At 46.9% G+C, this 13457-nt stretch overlaps 1 protein-coding gene across 1 annotated transcript in view; it reads right to left on the bottom strand.

Annotated features, from left to right (window-relative positions):
• Nucleotides 1-10083: 10083 nt before the first annotated feature.
• Nucleotides 10084-13457, bottom strand: part of LOC141073125 (uncharacterized) — a 39940-nt gene continuing 36566 nt past the window's right edge. The window contains exon 4 of the mRNA XM_073560481.1: nucleotides 10084-12326. Within this exon, the coding sequence (XP_073416582.1) occupies nucleotides 11998-12326 (329 nt within the window). The 3' untranslated portion in view covers nucleotides 10084-11997. The remainder of the gene's footprint in view (nucleotides 12327-13457) is intronic.

Below are 13457 nucleotides of genomic sequence, written 5' to 3'. Positions count from 1 at the left end.
GGGCTGAATCCACATCAAGCTCAATGGTCATCATTATTTCAAGAACTTAACGTTACTCGGTCTTCTCCTCAGCTTAATACACCCAAAGTAACAAGCAGAAAGAGAATCAGTCCGTTCTCGGAGCAATATTTAAAAATTCCCCCCAACTCCCAACAAGACAATTGGCTGGATTTGCTTCTTTGCGTCAAATTCACCCACAAGAATTCAGTTTCAGAGTCTTTTGGGCAGTTGCGATTGTTACAGTTTATGGTCAATAACCTTGACTTCCCTGACCATTTGCACCTAAAAGTTTACTTCCTTGTGAATAGTGTTCCTTCAGACATTCATAACATCTGGACTGAGGCGCAATCTTTCTTGGCTGCAACTGCAGTTGGAGCAAAAGAGAGTGCTGATAGAGTGATGTTTGGAGCATGCCACAGTGTCTAAGTATGCAAATTGTCTCTTCAGAGAGGAAGAGGACTAGAACTCTAGTGCCACCTATTGGAGGTAGCAATCCTAAAAGTCAATGTTGACCCTTTAAAGAGCCTAGTTACATGACTTAGGATAAAAGCCAAGCCAGATGTAACAACCCTGCTGGCATCACTGCATGGCCTCCCATCCCCCGCACACCAACTTACTTTCTGCTTCAAGCCATGCTGTGAATTCAGTCTGTTGCCAGCCCTGTGCCTCTGCTCTCCATGTTTCCTGACTGTGTGTATAGGGGGGCAGCGCCTGAACTCTCTGGTTCTTATGCAGTCAGGGTGCACTTGTGTAATCTGTCCCTGACCAATCACCTAGAGCCCTTGACTATTTAGTTTCACCACACCCACTGACCTTTGCCTGTGCAATGTCTATACTCAGTTAGTATCTTGCTGCTGAGGAAGCCAGGCCCTGTTCTGTGTATCTCCTTCTCTGTAGGAATACTCTTAGCCTTGCTTTGTACCTTGTCTGCCTGCCAGGAGGCTGAATATCCTGGCCCTTGAGTCTTGGTTCCAGTGCCTTGTCTGAACTCTGTCCTACCTTAATCTCCCTTTCTAATTGTCCGTGGCTTCCTTCCCTGCTGTGTCTTTCCTTGTGTCCTCCCTGTCTGTGCATCTGCACCCTTGCAGCTCTGTCTGTGAATCTGCACCCTTGCAGCTCTGACTGTGATTCTGCACCCTTGCAGCTCTGTCTGTGAATCTGCACCCTTGCAGCTCTGTCTGTGAATCTGCACCCTTGCAGCTCTGTCTGTGAATCTGCACCCTTGCAGCTCTGTTTGTGAATCTGAACCCTTGCAGCTCTGTCTGTGAATCTGCACCCTTGCAGCTCTGTCTGTGAATCAGCACCCTTGCAGCTCTGTCTGTTCATCTGCACCCTTGCAGCTCTATCTGCCTGCACGGCTCCCTAGCCACTCTGCCTGCACGGCCCCCTAGCCGCTCTGCCTGCATGGCCCCCTAGTCGCTCTGCCTGCACGGCTCCCTAGCCGCTCTGCCTGCACGGCTCCCTAGCCGCTCTGCCTGCACGGCTCCCTAGCCTGCATGGCTCCCTAGCCGCCCAGCCTACTCCGCACTCCTGCAGCTCTGCCTACTCCACACTCCTGCCTTTAACCATACCTGCACCTCCTGTGTGAACAGGTCCAAATCCTGTTCCAACATACCCCACTCCCTTGTGCCTGCACCTGCTGTGTGAACAGGTCCCTACCTGCCCCTTCTCATACCACGCCCACCTGTCCTGTGTCTCCAAGCCGTGCCCGCCTGTCCTGTGTCTCCAAGCCGTGCCCGCCTGTCCTGTGTCTCCAAGCCGTGCCCGCCTGTCCTGTGTCTCCAAGCCGTGCCCGCCTGTCCTGTGTCTCCAAGCCGTGCCCGCCTGTCCTGTGTCTCCAAGCCACGGCTGCTTGCTCAGTGTCTCAGCCGTGCCTGTCGTGTCTACCCGCCTGCCTGTCTAAAGCTTCTGTCAAAGTGACTCGTCCCCGAGTGGGACCAGCAGCCACAGCAAGACACCACCCTGGAGTGGAACCCGACAGCTATCTGCCGCACAAGCCTGGCCTCACCATCAGAAGCTCCAGTGAAGACCAAGGTAGCTGTGGTAGTCACGCCCCTTCCAGGGTAGTCTGGTTTGTGGCACAGTGGGGCCACAAACCCCCGGCTCGCACCATTCTGCCAAGGCGCGAGCGTGACACCAGAATCTCCATTTGCAGACACTGTGTTTCGGGGTACTGCCCCTCATCAGTGCAAAGTGGGAGATCTGGTTTGGCGGTGAGAGAGGCGTCTGACCGATATCCAAGAAGTATCATTTCTCCTTGCGGAGAATGACATGCTAAGCATGTCGAGGTGAGGAGACTTAAAGCCGCAATGCTCCTCTGGGTAATATGCTGATTATGCAAATTGTGTCTTCAGAGAGGAAGAGGAGTAGAACTCTAGTGCCACCTATTGGAGGTAGCAATCCTAAAAGTCAACGTTGACCCTTTAACGAGCCTTGCTACATGACTTAGGATAAAAGTGTCTAAGTTAATGCTCGGCTATCCACCGAGCTGGTATTGTAAGTGGTGTGTTGAGGGTTAAATCATGCCCTGCATCCCTTCCTGATAAAACGGGTACGTTTTACTTGTACAGTGGTGTACTATGTAAAGATGCTTTATAATGTTATACTGTCTGTGTAAGTTAGTCATCTTGGTGTACTAGGGATAGAGATAGGGAGATATGGTATAGAGTATAAGGGTCCCAATGCACATAGCGATGCTCCAGCGATCCCGACAGCGATACGACCCGGTAAGGATCGCTGGTGCGTCGCTACATGGTCACTAGTAAGCTGTCAAACAGGCAGATCTACTCAACGACGCAGCAACGATCCGGCGATCCGTATGACGACCTCAGCGGTTGTTAGGACCTTGTCACACAGCAGCGATTCTGACGACTCAGACCTCGCTAGGCGTGCTTCAGCACTGCCTTTTCCACGCCCCTCTGCTCCGACTCATGGCCACTACTGTGCTATTACTACGCGGTTTGCTTTAGCGTCCCTGTCTGATTCGCTAGTGCGCTATTTATTCGTGGATCCACAGTCACTGACACGGGAACATGCGATTACTATAACTGTACATGTTAAATGTTATGATTGCATATAATTGATAGCTGACCTATAAAAGGGAACGCTACAAAGATCTTAATTTGAGACCCCCAATCGGAGCTGAGGGGACGGTGAAAAGACAAAGAAAAATCACGCCTGCGTCCCTGAGTTCTGAGTCGCCAACGAGGTCGCTCGTCATTGTTATGGCATCAAACACAGCGATGCATGCCGGCCAGCGGGACACCAAAGATCAAAAAATGGCCTAGGACATTCGAGCACGATCAGCGATAACCAGCAGGGGGCCGGCCGCCGCTATGTGTCACACGTAGCGAGATCGCTGGCGAGGTCGCTGTTGCGTCACAAAATCGGTGATGCTTTAGCGATCTCGCTATGTGTGAAGTACTCTTAAGGTCTAGTGGTAGTAATAGTAATGTGAAATTTGCGATTTAGTACTGTGGGGGGCACTGTAGATTAGGAGATAAGATGAGGTTTGGATAAGAAGTCGGGGATTTCCGAGTAGGAGAGGTCAGGGTAGTGATAGCTGAGACACTTCCTGGTTTTAGTCAGTCAGAGAGTGGGATGAGGAGAAGTGAGGTGGTTGCAGTAACGAGTTTAAGAGTAGCCCAGCAGTCCAGGGCCTCGGGGCTGAAAGTCAGACCAACACGAGGGGACAAGAGCAGCACTAGTTCAGTGGAAAATCCCAGAATGTCCTAGACCTACGGTCTGGAAAAGGTTGGAAAGCGCCTTCCTTTATTAGCTCCTCGGAGGGGCAAACGGGCATGGAACCCCAAGCGCAAACTAGTCTGGCTAGTCGAGAAGCTGCGGTACTGGAGGGTATGCCACCAAAACAAAGAATCTCAGATGAACAAGTGACGGAAAAGTGGAATGGATGTATGATAAATGAGGATTACTGTGTGATACCTTTGACTGAACTGGGCGAGCTGAATAAATTACCACCCTGGCCACCTCACAAAATTGGTGTAGTCGGCAGGATTTAGAGTTCTTGTGTTTGAAAAGCAGAAGAACCCCCAAAACGGCAAAGATTGCAGCTGTTAGACTTTAAAATGGCGGATGATGGCGCGAAGGCTGGCGGTAGCTCAGCCCATCATGGGCATCCTAAACTGAAAACGGTGTGAAAATCTGCCTGGCAAAGACAATGACCTAAGCTCAGGTTATATCCAACTGTGAGAGGTGCCTGCCCGTGGTGGGAGCTTTGATGGAAAAAGAAGCTCCATCCCCTACAGCATATCCCTGAAGAACAGGAGGAGCAGTCGGAAGTGGTAATCACTGACCAGTGATGTCCCCAATATGCTCGATGGAGACAATTCAGTAGACACTGCCGGCAGCTCCTGTGTGATCACCCACCAATGACGTCCCCAATGTGCTCGATGGAGACAAGTCTGGAAACACTGCAGCCATGGAAATATATTTATGTAGGGTCGGTGGGCCGGACTGGGGGGTGGTCCCTCTCTTACTGTGCAGAGACGTAACAGAGACACGATGGAGGCAAGTGTCGGGTACAACAGGTCCAAGTTTATTCTCTTGCCATCCGCCTGATGGCCTCCGAAGTACACCGCACTTCACTTCACTTATCGGCCCTCCGTTTCCTGGGCCGCTTCACGCACACCGTACTTTACACCGGGGACGTACATACAGTATACGCACCGTCCCCTCTTCACTCTTTGACGCGCCTGTCAGATCCGTCACTGTGGCCGCCTTAGGCCCGTAAAACAACAGCACTTTTACTGATCAGTCGTCTCTCTCAATACGGTAAGCTTTACCTTGGTGCCTCGTCTATGCTGCGGTACTTTCCTGTCAGGACCACCCCCCTGACTTTCTCTCTCCTCAGTCCCCCTGGGTTAGATTCTCCTCACAGCGCACAGACTGTCACAGTCCTCATGTCACTGGAGCTCCCTCTGGGGACTGGAACTTTCTGGAACCCTCCTGTCCAATTTATATCTTTCCCGGTTCCCTCTAACTCCGCCCCCCATGACCAACGGTTTCCTAAGCCCTAAGCTGATGTCAACTCCTTTGCTCACACTCCTCCCTGCCCTCTAATGGTCAACCCAAGGTACTGCACGTCCACTACACTTTCTCAGCTGTTTCCCCACTGTAGTAACTGACACCTGTCTAAACTGTGCAAACCTTCCTTTCTCTATTCTGACAAGTCCGTCCGTCCATCAGGTCACCTTCCCTACACTTACGCCACGCAGGCCTAAAAGCACAAGCAAAATGATGCCTGGTTTGTTGTGTTGAATAACTGCTCCCGGACACGTTGGAAAAATGGGTGCAGCACTGGTTCCACAAACAAATCACTGTATCACTGAGATGATAGTGTACCTGGAATGATGACTATAAGGGCCTGGCCACTGTAGGTTATGCTACTCCACATTATGGCACAAGTCGGGAGTCATTGAAGGCCATATTACCACATTGATGCCATGCAGGCTGCTCACATGGAATGAAGACTAGAGGAGTCCAGATACTGAACGTTATGCTATACCACACTATAATCCTGGAAGTAAGAACGGTATAACATTCCCTCACAAAGACCTCTTCATGGCGTTGCGGATGCCTCCGGATGCGTCATTTTGACGGTGCGGCGACCGCACCAAAATGCTGCATTTGGCGCAGGTCGCCACACCGTCAAAATGACGTATGCGGAGGCATTTGCATACATCGGCATGGCCTGCGTACCTAATGCTGAAGATAGGGTACGCAGGCCGCATGCCGACAGAGGCGGAGCTGAACGGAGGAGGTGCGGCCGTGGACGGAGCTTCACGGAGGAAGCCCCCAGCCCTCCGCAGCTCCTCCATATGCTAGTGTGAAACTGGCCTAAGAAGTCAATAGATACTTGTAGCATGACTTTTGTCTCGTAGTCCAATTTCATGCTGATAATGTTGGGTGGCATAGTGTATGGTAGCCAGACCCCTCTAATCTCCACTCCAGGTGCACTAACAGCTCGGCATTACATTGATTTGGCCATGGGACCAGTGATCAAAAATGTGTTGCATTAAAATACCAGGTGTGAGGCTCACCTTGTGAAGTGGATGTACGAAGCCACGGGTCCGGTTGGGTACTAAGACCCCGGGGTTTGGTGCAGCTCGCAGGATGGGACTTGGGGTGTGAGGACGTGGCATACTCAAAGAAATCTTGGGAGCAGCAGGACAGATGAAGTGGAAATAGGCAGGGATTAGAGCAGGTTAAGCACAATACTCACAGACAGTGGAGTACACCAGACTAAAGTCTTGAATCTCAATCCTAGGAAACAGGTATGTGTCCTAACTGGCTTTAAGTAAGATCATGGAGATGACGTCACTGAGCCACACAAGGAAATCTGCAAAACCTGGCGTGGAGCACACCATAGGGCAGCAGACCGAGGTGAAGGAAGTGAAGCCGGGAATATGTTGTGTACCACCAGGCTATCAAAAAGTACCAAAGTTCACTGGTGTCAAACTCACCAACTTGGTGTTCTCAAAGGAAAATGAATTCCCAAATGAAACAAGTCAGGCTCTATTGTTCCATGCAGATATAGTCGCAGTTAGCGTACAGGTGCAATCCACACATCTGGCCTCGGATTGGACGATATCTACTGTTCCGTGCATATTTGACAATTGTTACCTTTCTTATTATGTTGTGATTTCACATTCCGGTAATGTGCGGTGTCTCTATATTCACTCTTATCACTCGTATATTGAGGTTTCCAAAGTGCGTCTGCAATTTTTGCCCACAGTCTTATATTCAGGTGCGGTTGCTTCATGTCAATGTCATAATGTTACAGTATTATTATTATTTTGATATTTTGCATCGGAATTGGAGGAAATGTTCCAAAAACCATCAGGACATAAACAACGATTTTCATTTAACTCGGATTGTAAAGTGAATTCATTTGACTTTTTTCCAGTTCAAGTTTCTAGATAAAAAATGGTGTCTGAGTGAGACTGGAGCGCACCCGAATAGTACTTTATAGATTCTGTCATATTTTTATCTTCTATCTTTATTTTTTGTAATTCTATGTTATTTAAATCAAAACCTTGTCATTTAACTTGGGAGTAACTAAATAAGATATTACACAAACGTTGATTACGGCATGGGCGAAACCGTTTTGGCTAAGTGGTCATTGTTGGCACGAGGCGGCTATTTTTGGGCATTTTTACTATGCGCACGTTTTAACCTTCTTTTAGTGAGATTTACTAATGAACCGTTCTCTTCTACTTCTTACCACGTAACTATCTACTTTTATTTATCAGACAGGTAACAACTTTCAGATAAGCATGAGGCAGTGGACATCACCTGATGTGACTGTGTCTGAATATACTGCTGCAACCCCTGCACCGGTCAGCAGGTGACGCCACGTTGTTGCTATGGTTACAGCAGGACGCCCGCAGTGGGTGGGTGATAAGTGTCACATTGCTGAGACTAGTTACCCCTTTTCTATATCCTTGTGTTTTGCTGCAGTGAGCTGGTAGGTCATTAGCTGTCTGCTGGGAGCTATGGGCGGCTCCCTTCTATATAAACCCCAGTAAACTGACTCTAGACGCCCTGTATTAGTCACTTCAGCTAGTTCTATGCTCTCTGACTCGGCTCCTGTGTTTTGTTTTGAATTTTTTGTGTTCTGATCTTGGCTTGAATTTTGACCACTTGCTTGTCTCTTGATTTTGTCTTTGAAGTAAGTTCTTGGCATTGACCTCCCATGACGACCTCTCTTGCCTCTGGTTCGCTCTTCTGGCCAGCAGAAGCAATCCAGTGGACCCTATTTTAAGCCTACATCCCAGTACAGAGGTAAAGGGGTTCGGGTTCCTCTGGAATCTGCCAGATAAGCCTGTCTATGGTTGTCCTTTTGAGTATGTGGTCACTGGCAGACATGACTATGTCAGGATGGAACAACCTGATGTTGTAGCAACATGGATTCTTGGAACTTCATTGCACACAATAGGGATTTGAGGACTTATCCCATCCCGTAGCTGCTCCACCTAACCCAATGGATATAAATGTTAACCTAGCCTGAGAAGAGAGAAGCTACGAAGCATATCTTTCTCTCATCTTTTTAGATAACGCTTGTTCCTCATAATTCATTGGATAGAATTTGATGGCGGTCACAGAAGGTCGTAACATTAAGATCTTCCATTCACCGTGTTATTTCTAAGCATTAGCTGCACTGTAATAATAAGTGGTAGCAGTCGCATCTGTAATCACAGCCTGTATCCCCATTGGTAGGAAACTGACACGGTGGAACAACATGCCCTGCAGAAGGTCACCCATTCACCATCCTAATGGTCTACGCCGACACTTTCCTTCCCAAATCCGATCAGTCTTGTGCACGTTATAGCCACAGTTGTGGTGTAATCCATGAAGGAGGCAGTCTAGGTAGACTGCTTCAATAAGGGTTACCTTGACGAGGTGGAGCAGCTTGGTATACATTTTTTTGCAAAAAAAGTATCGACTAAATACCCTGTGTTTGTTGTCATCTTTTTATCAGCACTTGCTGACTACTGTCATATGTCTAACTGCAAGGTAGTTCTGTACATTTGTCATTCTGTGCCTTCTGTTTGTGTTTCAGTCATTGGGTGGTGTGAACATTGTCTGACCGACTTGTTCACATTTGTGCATGTCACATGTGTTTTTAATCACGTTATAGCCATAGTTGTGGTGTAATCCATGAAGGAGGCAGTCTAGGTAGACTGAGGTCAGAACAGCCACATGATGGCCCACACCCACACAGGAGCAAACAAAGTAAGTAAGAAATGTCCTCCAGATGTGGCTCTTGAGACAGAAAATTTAACAAGAGACTGGAGATGGATTGTTTTTAATGAAATACAGATAAGTGTAAATTGGATAAAAATACAATCAAATTACAGAAATATTTCTAATAAAGGTGTAAGTATTTAAAGCTTCAGTCTATCGCCCATCTACATGACCTGCCCCTGTCTTCCTACCCTCCAGAAGACTGCAAACAACGTTTGGCCGATAGTAGCCATAGGACCCTTACCAAAGACCAACAATCATAGCAGGCTGCACTAATGGCCGAATGTTCGGTCCACTCCTTTAAAGCCTAAGAATTAACATACATATGAATATATTACTTTTTTATTTAGCTAGGTTCATACATTGCAAGTTTTGATGAAACACAGAAAAAACACAGTATAACAAACGCATAAAAATACTCTGTTGGAAAAATTCTATGTAACAGTAAACAGTAAGTGCTAGTAAAAAGATGATTTTAATTGCAAGTTTTGAGCAGATTTTTTTCTACAAACTCCATTAAGGAACAGTCGAAAAAATATTTTGACGAAAAAAATCAATGTGCAGATAAAGCCTCTGGTGGATTTCCATGTCACAGTTTTTTCATTAAAGGGAAAGTGTCACCAGTTTTTTGGCCTAACAACTAAATATATCATCTAATAGAGTGTGAGCTATACATTCCCCAACTACTTGTGAAACCCCCTGACTCCCCATGAATCCCCTATAAAAACCTTTTATATTGCTCCCTCGCTGTATGGTAATATCTTCGGTCCGGTCCGATGGGTGTTGTTTCTGGTCCCTCTCTCCACCCCAAATCGGCGTGCTTTATGCATTCCATTCTGTCAATAGCGTTGTCTGCGTACAGGTCCCACGCGTGCGCATTCAAATTACCTCCCGCTCGTGCTCCGTATGCTTTGCCCAACTGCGGGCAAAGCCGAAAAGCAATAGTGCGCATGCGCCAGATTTACTATGTCCCGGAAGTATTTCACTGTGTTCCAGGACATAGTAAATCCAGCGCATGCGCACTATTGCTTTTCAGCTTTGCCTGCAGTTGGGCAAAGCATACTTCGCACGCGCGGGGGGCAATTTGAATGCGCACGCGTGGGACCTGTACACAGACAGCGCTATTCACAGAACGGAATGTGTACAGCACGCCGATTTGGGGTAGAGAGAGGAATGAGAACCAACGCCCATTGGACCAGACCGAGGATATTACCATACCGCGCGGGAGCAATATAAAAGATTTTTATAGAGGTTTCATGGGGAGTTAGGGGGTTTCACAAGTAGTTGGGGAATGTATAGCTCACACTCTATTAGATGATATATTTTGTTGATAGGCCAAAAAACCGGTGACAGATTCCCTTTAAATTTGCTCTTTTACGTCCATAGCCTTTTGTTAGGATGAATCACTGTATTCACCACATATTATTATTATTATTATTATTATGCATTTATATAGCGCCATTTATTCCATGGCGCTTTACATGTGAAAAGGGGAAATATAGACAAGTATAGTAAACATGTGTAAGACAAGGGACACACAAGTACATAAGGAGAGGGGACCCTGCCCGCGAGGGCTCACAGTCTACAGGGATGGGTGAGGATACAGTAGGAGAGGGTAGAGCAGGTCGGGCGGTGGTTCAGTAGACCGAGGATCATTGCAGGCTGTAGGCTTGTCGGAACAGGTGGGTCTTCAGGTTCTTCTTGAAGGTTTCCGTTGATGGTGAGAGTCTGATGTGTTACGGCAGAGAGTTCCAGAGTATGGGGGAAGCACGGGAGATGTATTGTATGCGGTTGTGAGAAGAAGAGATAAGGGGGAGCAGAGAAGGAGATCTTGAGATGATCAAAGGTTGCATGTGAGTAGGTACCTAGAGACCATGTCACAGATGTATGGAGGAGATAGGTTGTGGATGGTGGATGGCTTTGTATGTCATGGTTAGGGTTTTGAATTGGAGTCTCTGGGCAATAGGAAGCCAGTAAAGGGCCTGGTATAGGGGGGAGGCTGGGGAATAGCGGCGAGACAGGTGGATTAGTCGGGCAGCAGAGTGTAGGATGGACTGGAGCGGAGCCAGAGTGCTAGAGGGGAGGCCAGAGAGTAGGAGGTTGCAGTAGTCGAGGCGGGAGATGATAAGAGCATGCACTAGTGTTTTTGTGGTTTCGTGGTTGAGGAATGAACGGATCCGGGAAATATTTTTGAGTTTGAGGCGGCAGGAGGAGGCGAGGGCTTGGATATGTGATTTAAAAGAGAGCGCAGAGTCGAGGATCACTCCAAGGCACCAAGCGTGTGGGACTGGGTAAAGAGAGCAGCCATTGACATTGATAGATAGGTCTGGTAGCGGGGTAGAGTGAGATGTGGGAAAGATGATGAATTCTGTTTTGTCCTTGTTCAGTTTGAGAAAGCGAGCAGAGAAGAAGGCTGAGATAGCAAACAGACATTGTGGGATTTCAGTCAGTAAGGAGGCGAGGTCGGGTCCAGATAGGTAGATCTGCGTGTCATCGGCATAGAGGTGATACTGCAAACCGTGGGATTCTGTGAGCTGTCCCAAGCCGAAGGTGTAGATGGAGAATAGTAGGGGTCCTAGGACAGAACCGGTCAAAGAGGGAACAGGAGGAGAGGTGGGAGGACAGTTCAAGATATACATGCTGTTCCAGTAGTTTTGAGGCGTAAGGGAGAAGAGATATCGGGCGATCGTTAGACACAGAGGATTGGTCAAGGAAGGGCTTTTTGAGGATGGGTGTGATTGAGGCATGTTTGAAGGATGAGGGAAAGACACCATTAGTAAGTGAAAGGTTGAAGAGGTGTGTTAGAGATGGGATGAAGACTGTGGCCAAGTTAGGGATGAGGTGAGACGGGAGTGGGTCGAGGGGACAAGTGGTGAGGTGTGATCTTGACAGAAGGGTGGAGAGCTGATCTTCTGTCATGGTGGAGAAGCTGGCTTTTGCAGAACAGGGCTGAGCGGCTAAGAAGGGCATTGGGGGCTGCAGGCCAAAGTTTTGTAGCAGGGGCATCATGGGGCAACACACAGAGGCATAAAGCTGCCATAAGTGCATCATGCTCACCACAGACGGTATTTTCCTGTTATAAGCTATTTTTTTTCCTTTTTTCCTTTAACATTTGTTTCATTTCATTCTTTCATCCTTGTCACGATCTCCAATCTTTCCTCATGAAATTCACTATTTTTTTGCCTCTGTGCCTCCTCCATCTTTTTGCCATAGTCTGAAGGCCTGCCCCATCTAAACGTTCTCCACATCTTTCTGTCTGGCTAGATTTGCCTCCTGAAGCTGCATTTCCCTTTGGTGAATATATGACATCACAAATAGCTTCTGATCAATCATCTCCCGATCGGCGTCCCGTGGACAGTTGGCTCGGAACTGGGCATCACTGATGACTTCGTAGAGGAACTGGATGACCGCCTCGTGGGTTTCTCTTTTTTTCTTTGGATTCTTATCTGTGTAATTTTCAACACCCAAAAAATTCTCGACTCCGATGTCCTTGAATATATTCTCAACTTCAGTGTAGTTATCGTGATTCCGGTGAGTGAGGACAACGGAGGGAACAACCTCTGAAACGAAAGTGACAGCATGAAAGCTTAACAATTTATTACATTTACCGATGAGCGATTTGGTGCAGATTTGTCTTTTGTTGCTTCCCTGATTCAATGACGCTCAACAACTGAAGCGCAGCTTCACATATAAGTAAACGCAGGCTGAAATACTGGACTATGGGTCCGCCTTTATTGACATATGTGCGGCTAATCTCATGAGTGTGCAGTAGTAAAAAAAAATCCAAAAACATCGAAGCGAAATGAGTCCAGACAGAACAAAATAAGTCAGTAAGGAAATGATTGCCAAGCTAAATCAGTTCATAGGCAGAGAAGAGAGACAAAAAGTTGTGAAAAAGACACTGTGTGTTAAATAGTGGTCGTGAAGTGCCATCATGTCACATACTTCTGCACCTAGGGGACTTGGTTGGGGTAAACGCCTTCCGAAAGAAAGATGGAGAAAGGTCCAAGTCTGAAGAAATAGCTAAAACTAAATGTGGCAGCTCTTGGCACCTAACTATTGAAACCTTCAAGTTTATAAATTCTTCTGTAACCAATGCCATCAGTATATTTTACAACAATAAGGTTGCAAACATCTTGAGACAGCTCACTGGGTTTCCTCATCATGAGATGTTTCTTGTGTGGCACCTTGGTAATAAGACTCCTAATTTATAAACCATCAGTTGAACCGGCAGATGTGATTTTTCACTAAGTGGCAGGATTGCTTTTTAATTACATGGCCGGACTTTCCAGGGCCTTTTACACCTCTTTCTTCATGTATTCATCACTTTTTTCCTGTATTATTTCTCATTACTACACATAATTTACGGACATCTATGTTTGATTTATTTGCCTCTGTGGATTGGACGGTTAGTTATTGACACATCTAGGGAGAATTTTCATGTCAATATCAACTTTAGAAATAGATTTACTTAGAAAATTAGTAAAAATATGAAAAAAAAAATAAAAGTTTAAACCACCCCCCTTTCGCCTCATTCAAAATAAGACAAACAAAGAAAAAAAATCACACATACACATATTATTCCCGCTTTCAGAACCACCCGATCTATCAATAAAAAAGCATTAACCTGATCGGTACACTGCGTAGCGGGAAAAAAATCAAAACCTCAGAATTACGTTTTTTTGGTCGCC

This window comes from Dendrobates tinctorius, unplaced genomic scaffold (genome assembly GCF_039654945.1).
Source record: "Dendrobates tinctorius isolate UK_male_01 unplaced genomic scaffold, ASM3965494v1 ptg000297l, whole genome shotgun sequence".
In the NCBI taxonomy this organism is placed as follows: Eukaryota; Metazoa; Chordata; class Amphibia; order Anura; family Dendrobatidae; genus Dendrobates; species Dendrobates tinctorius.
This window is presented reverse-complemented; position numbering and strand designations above follow the sequence as displayed.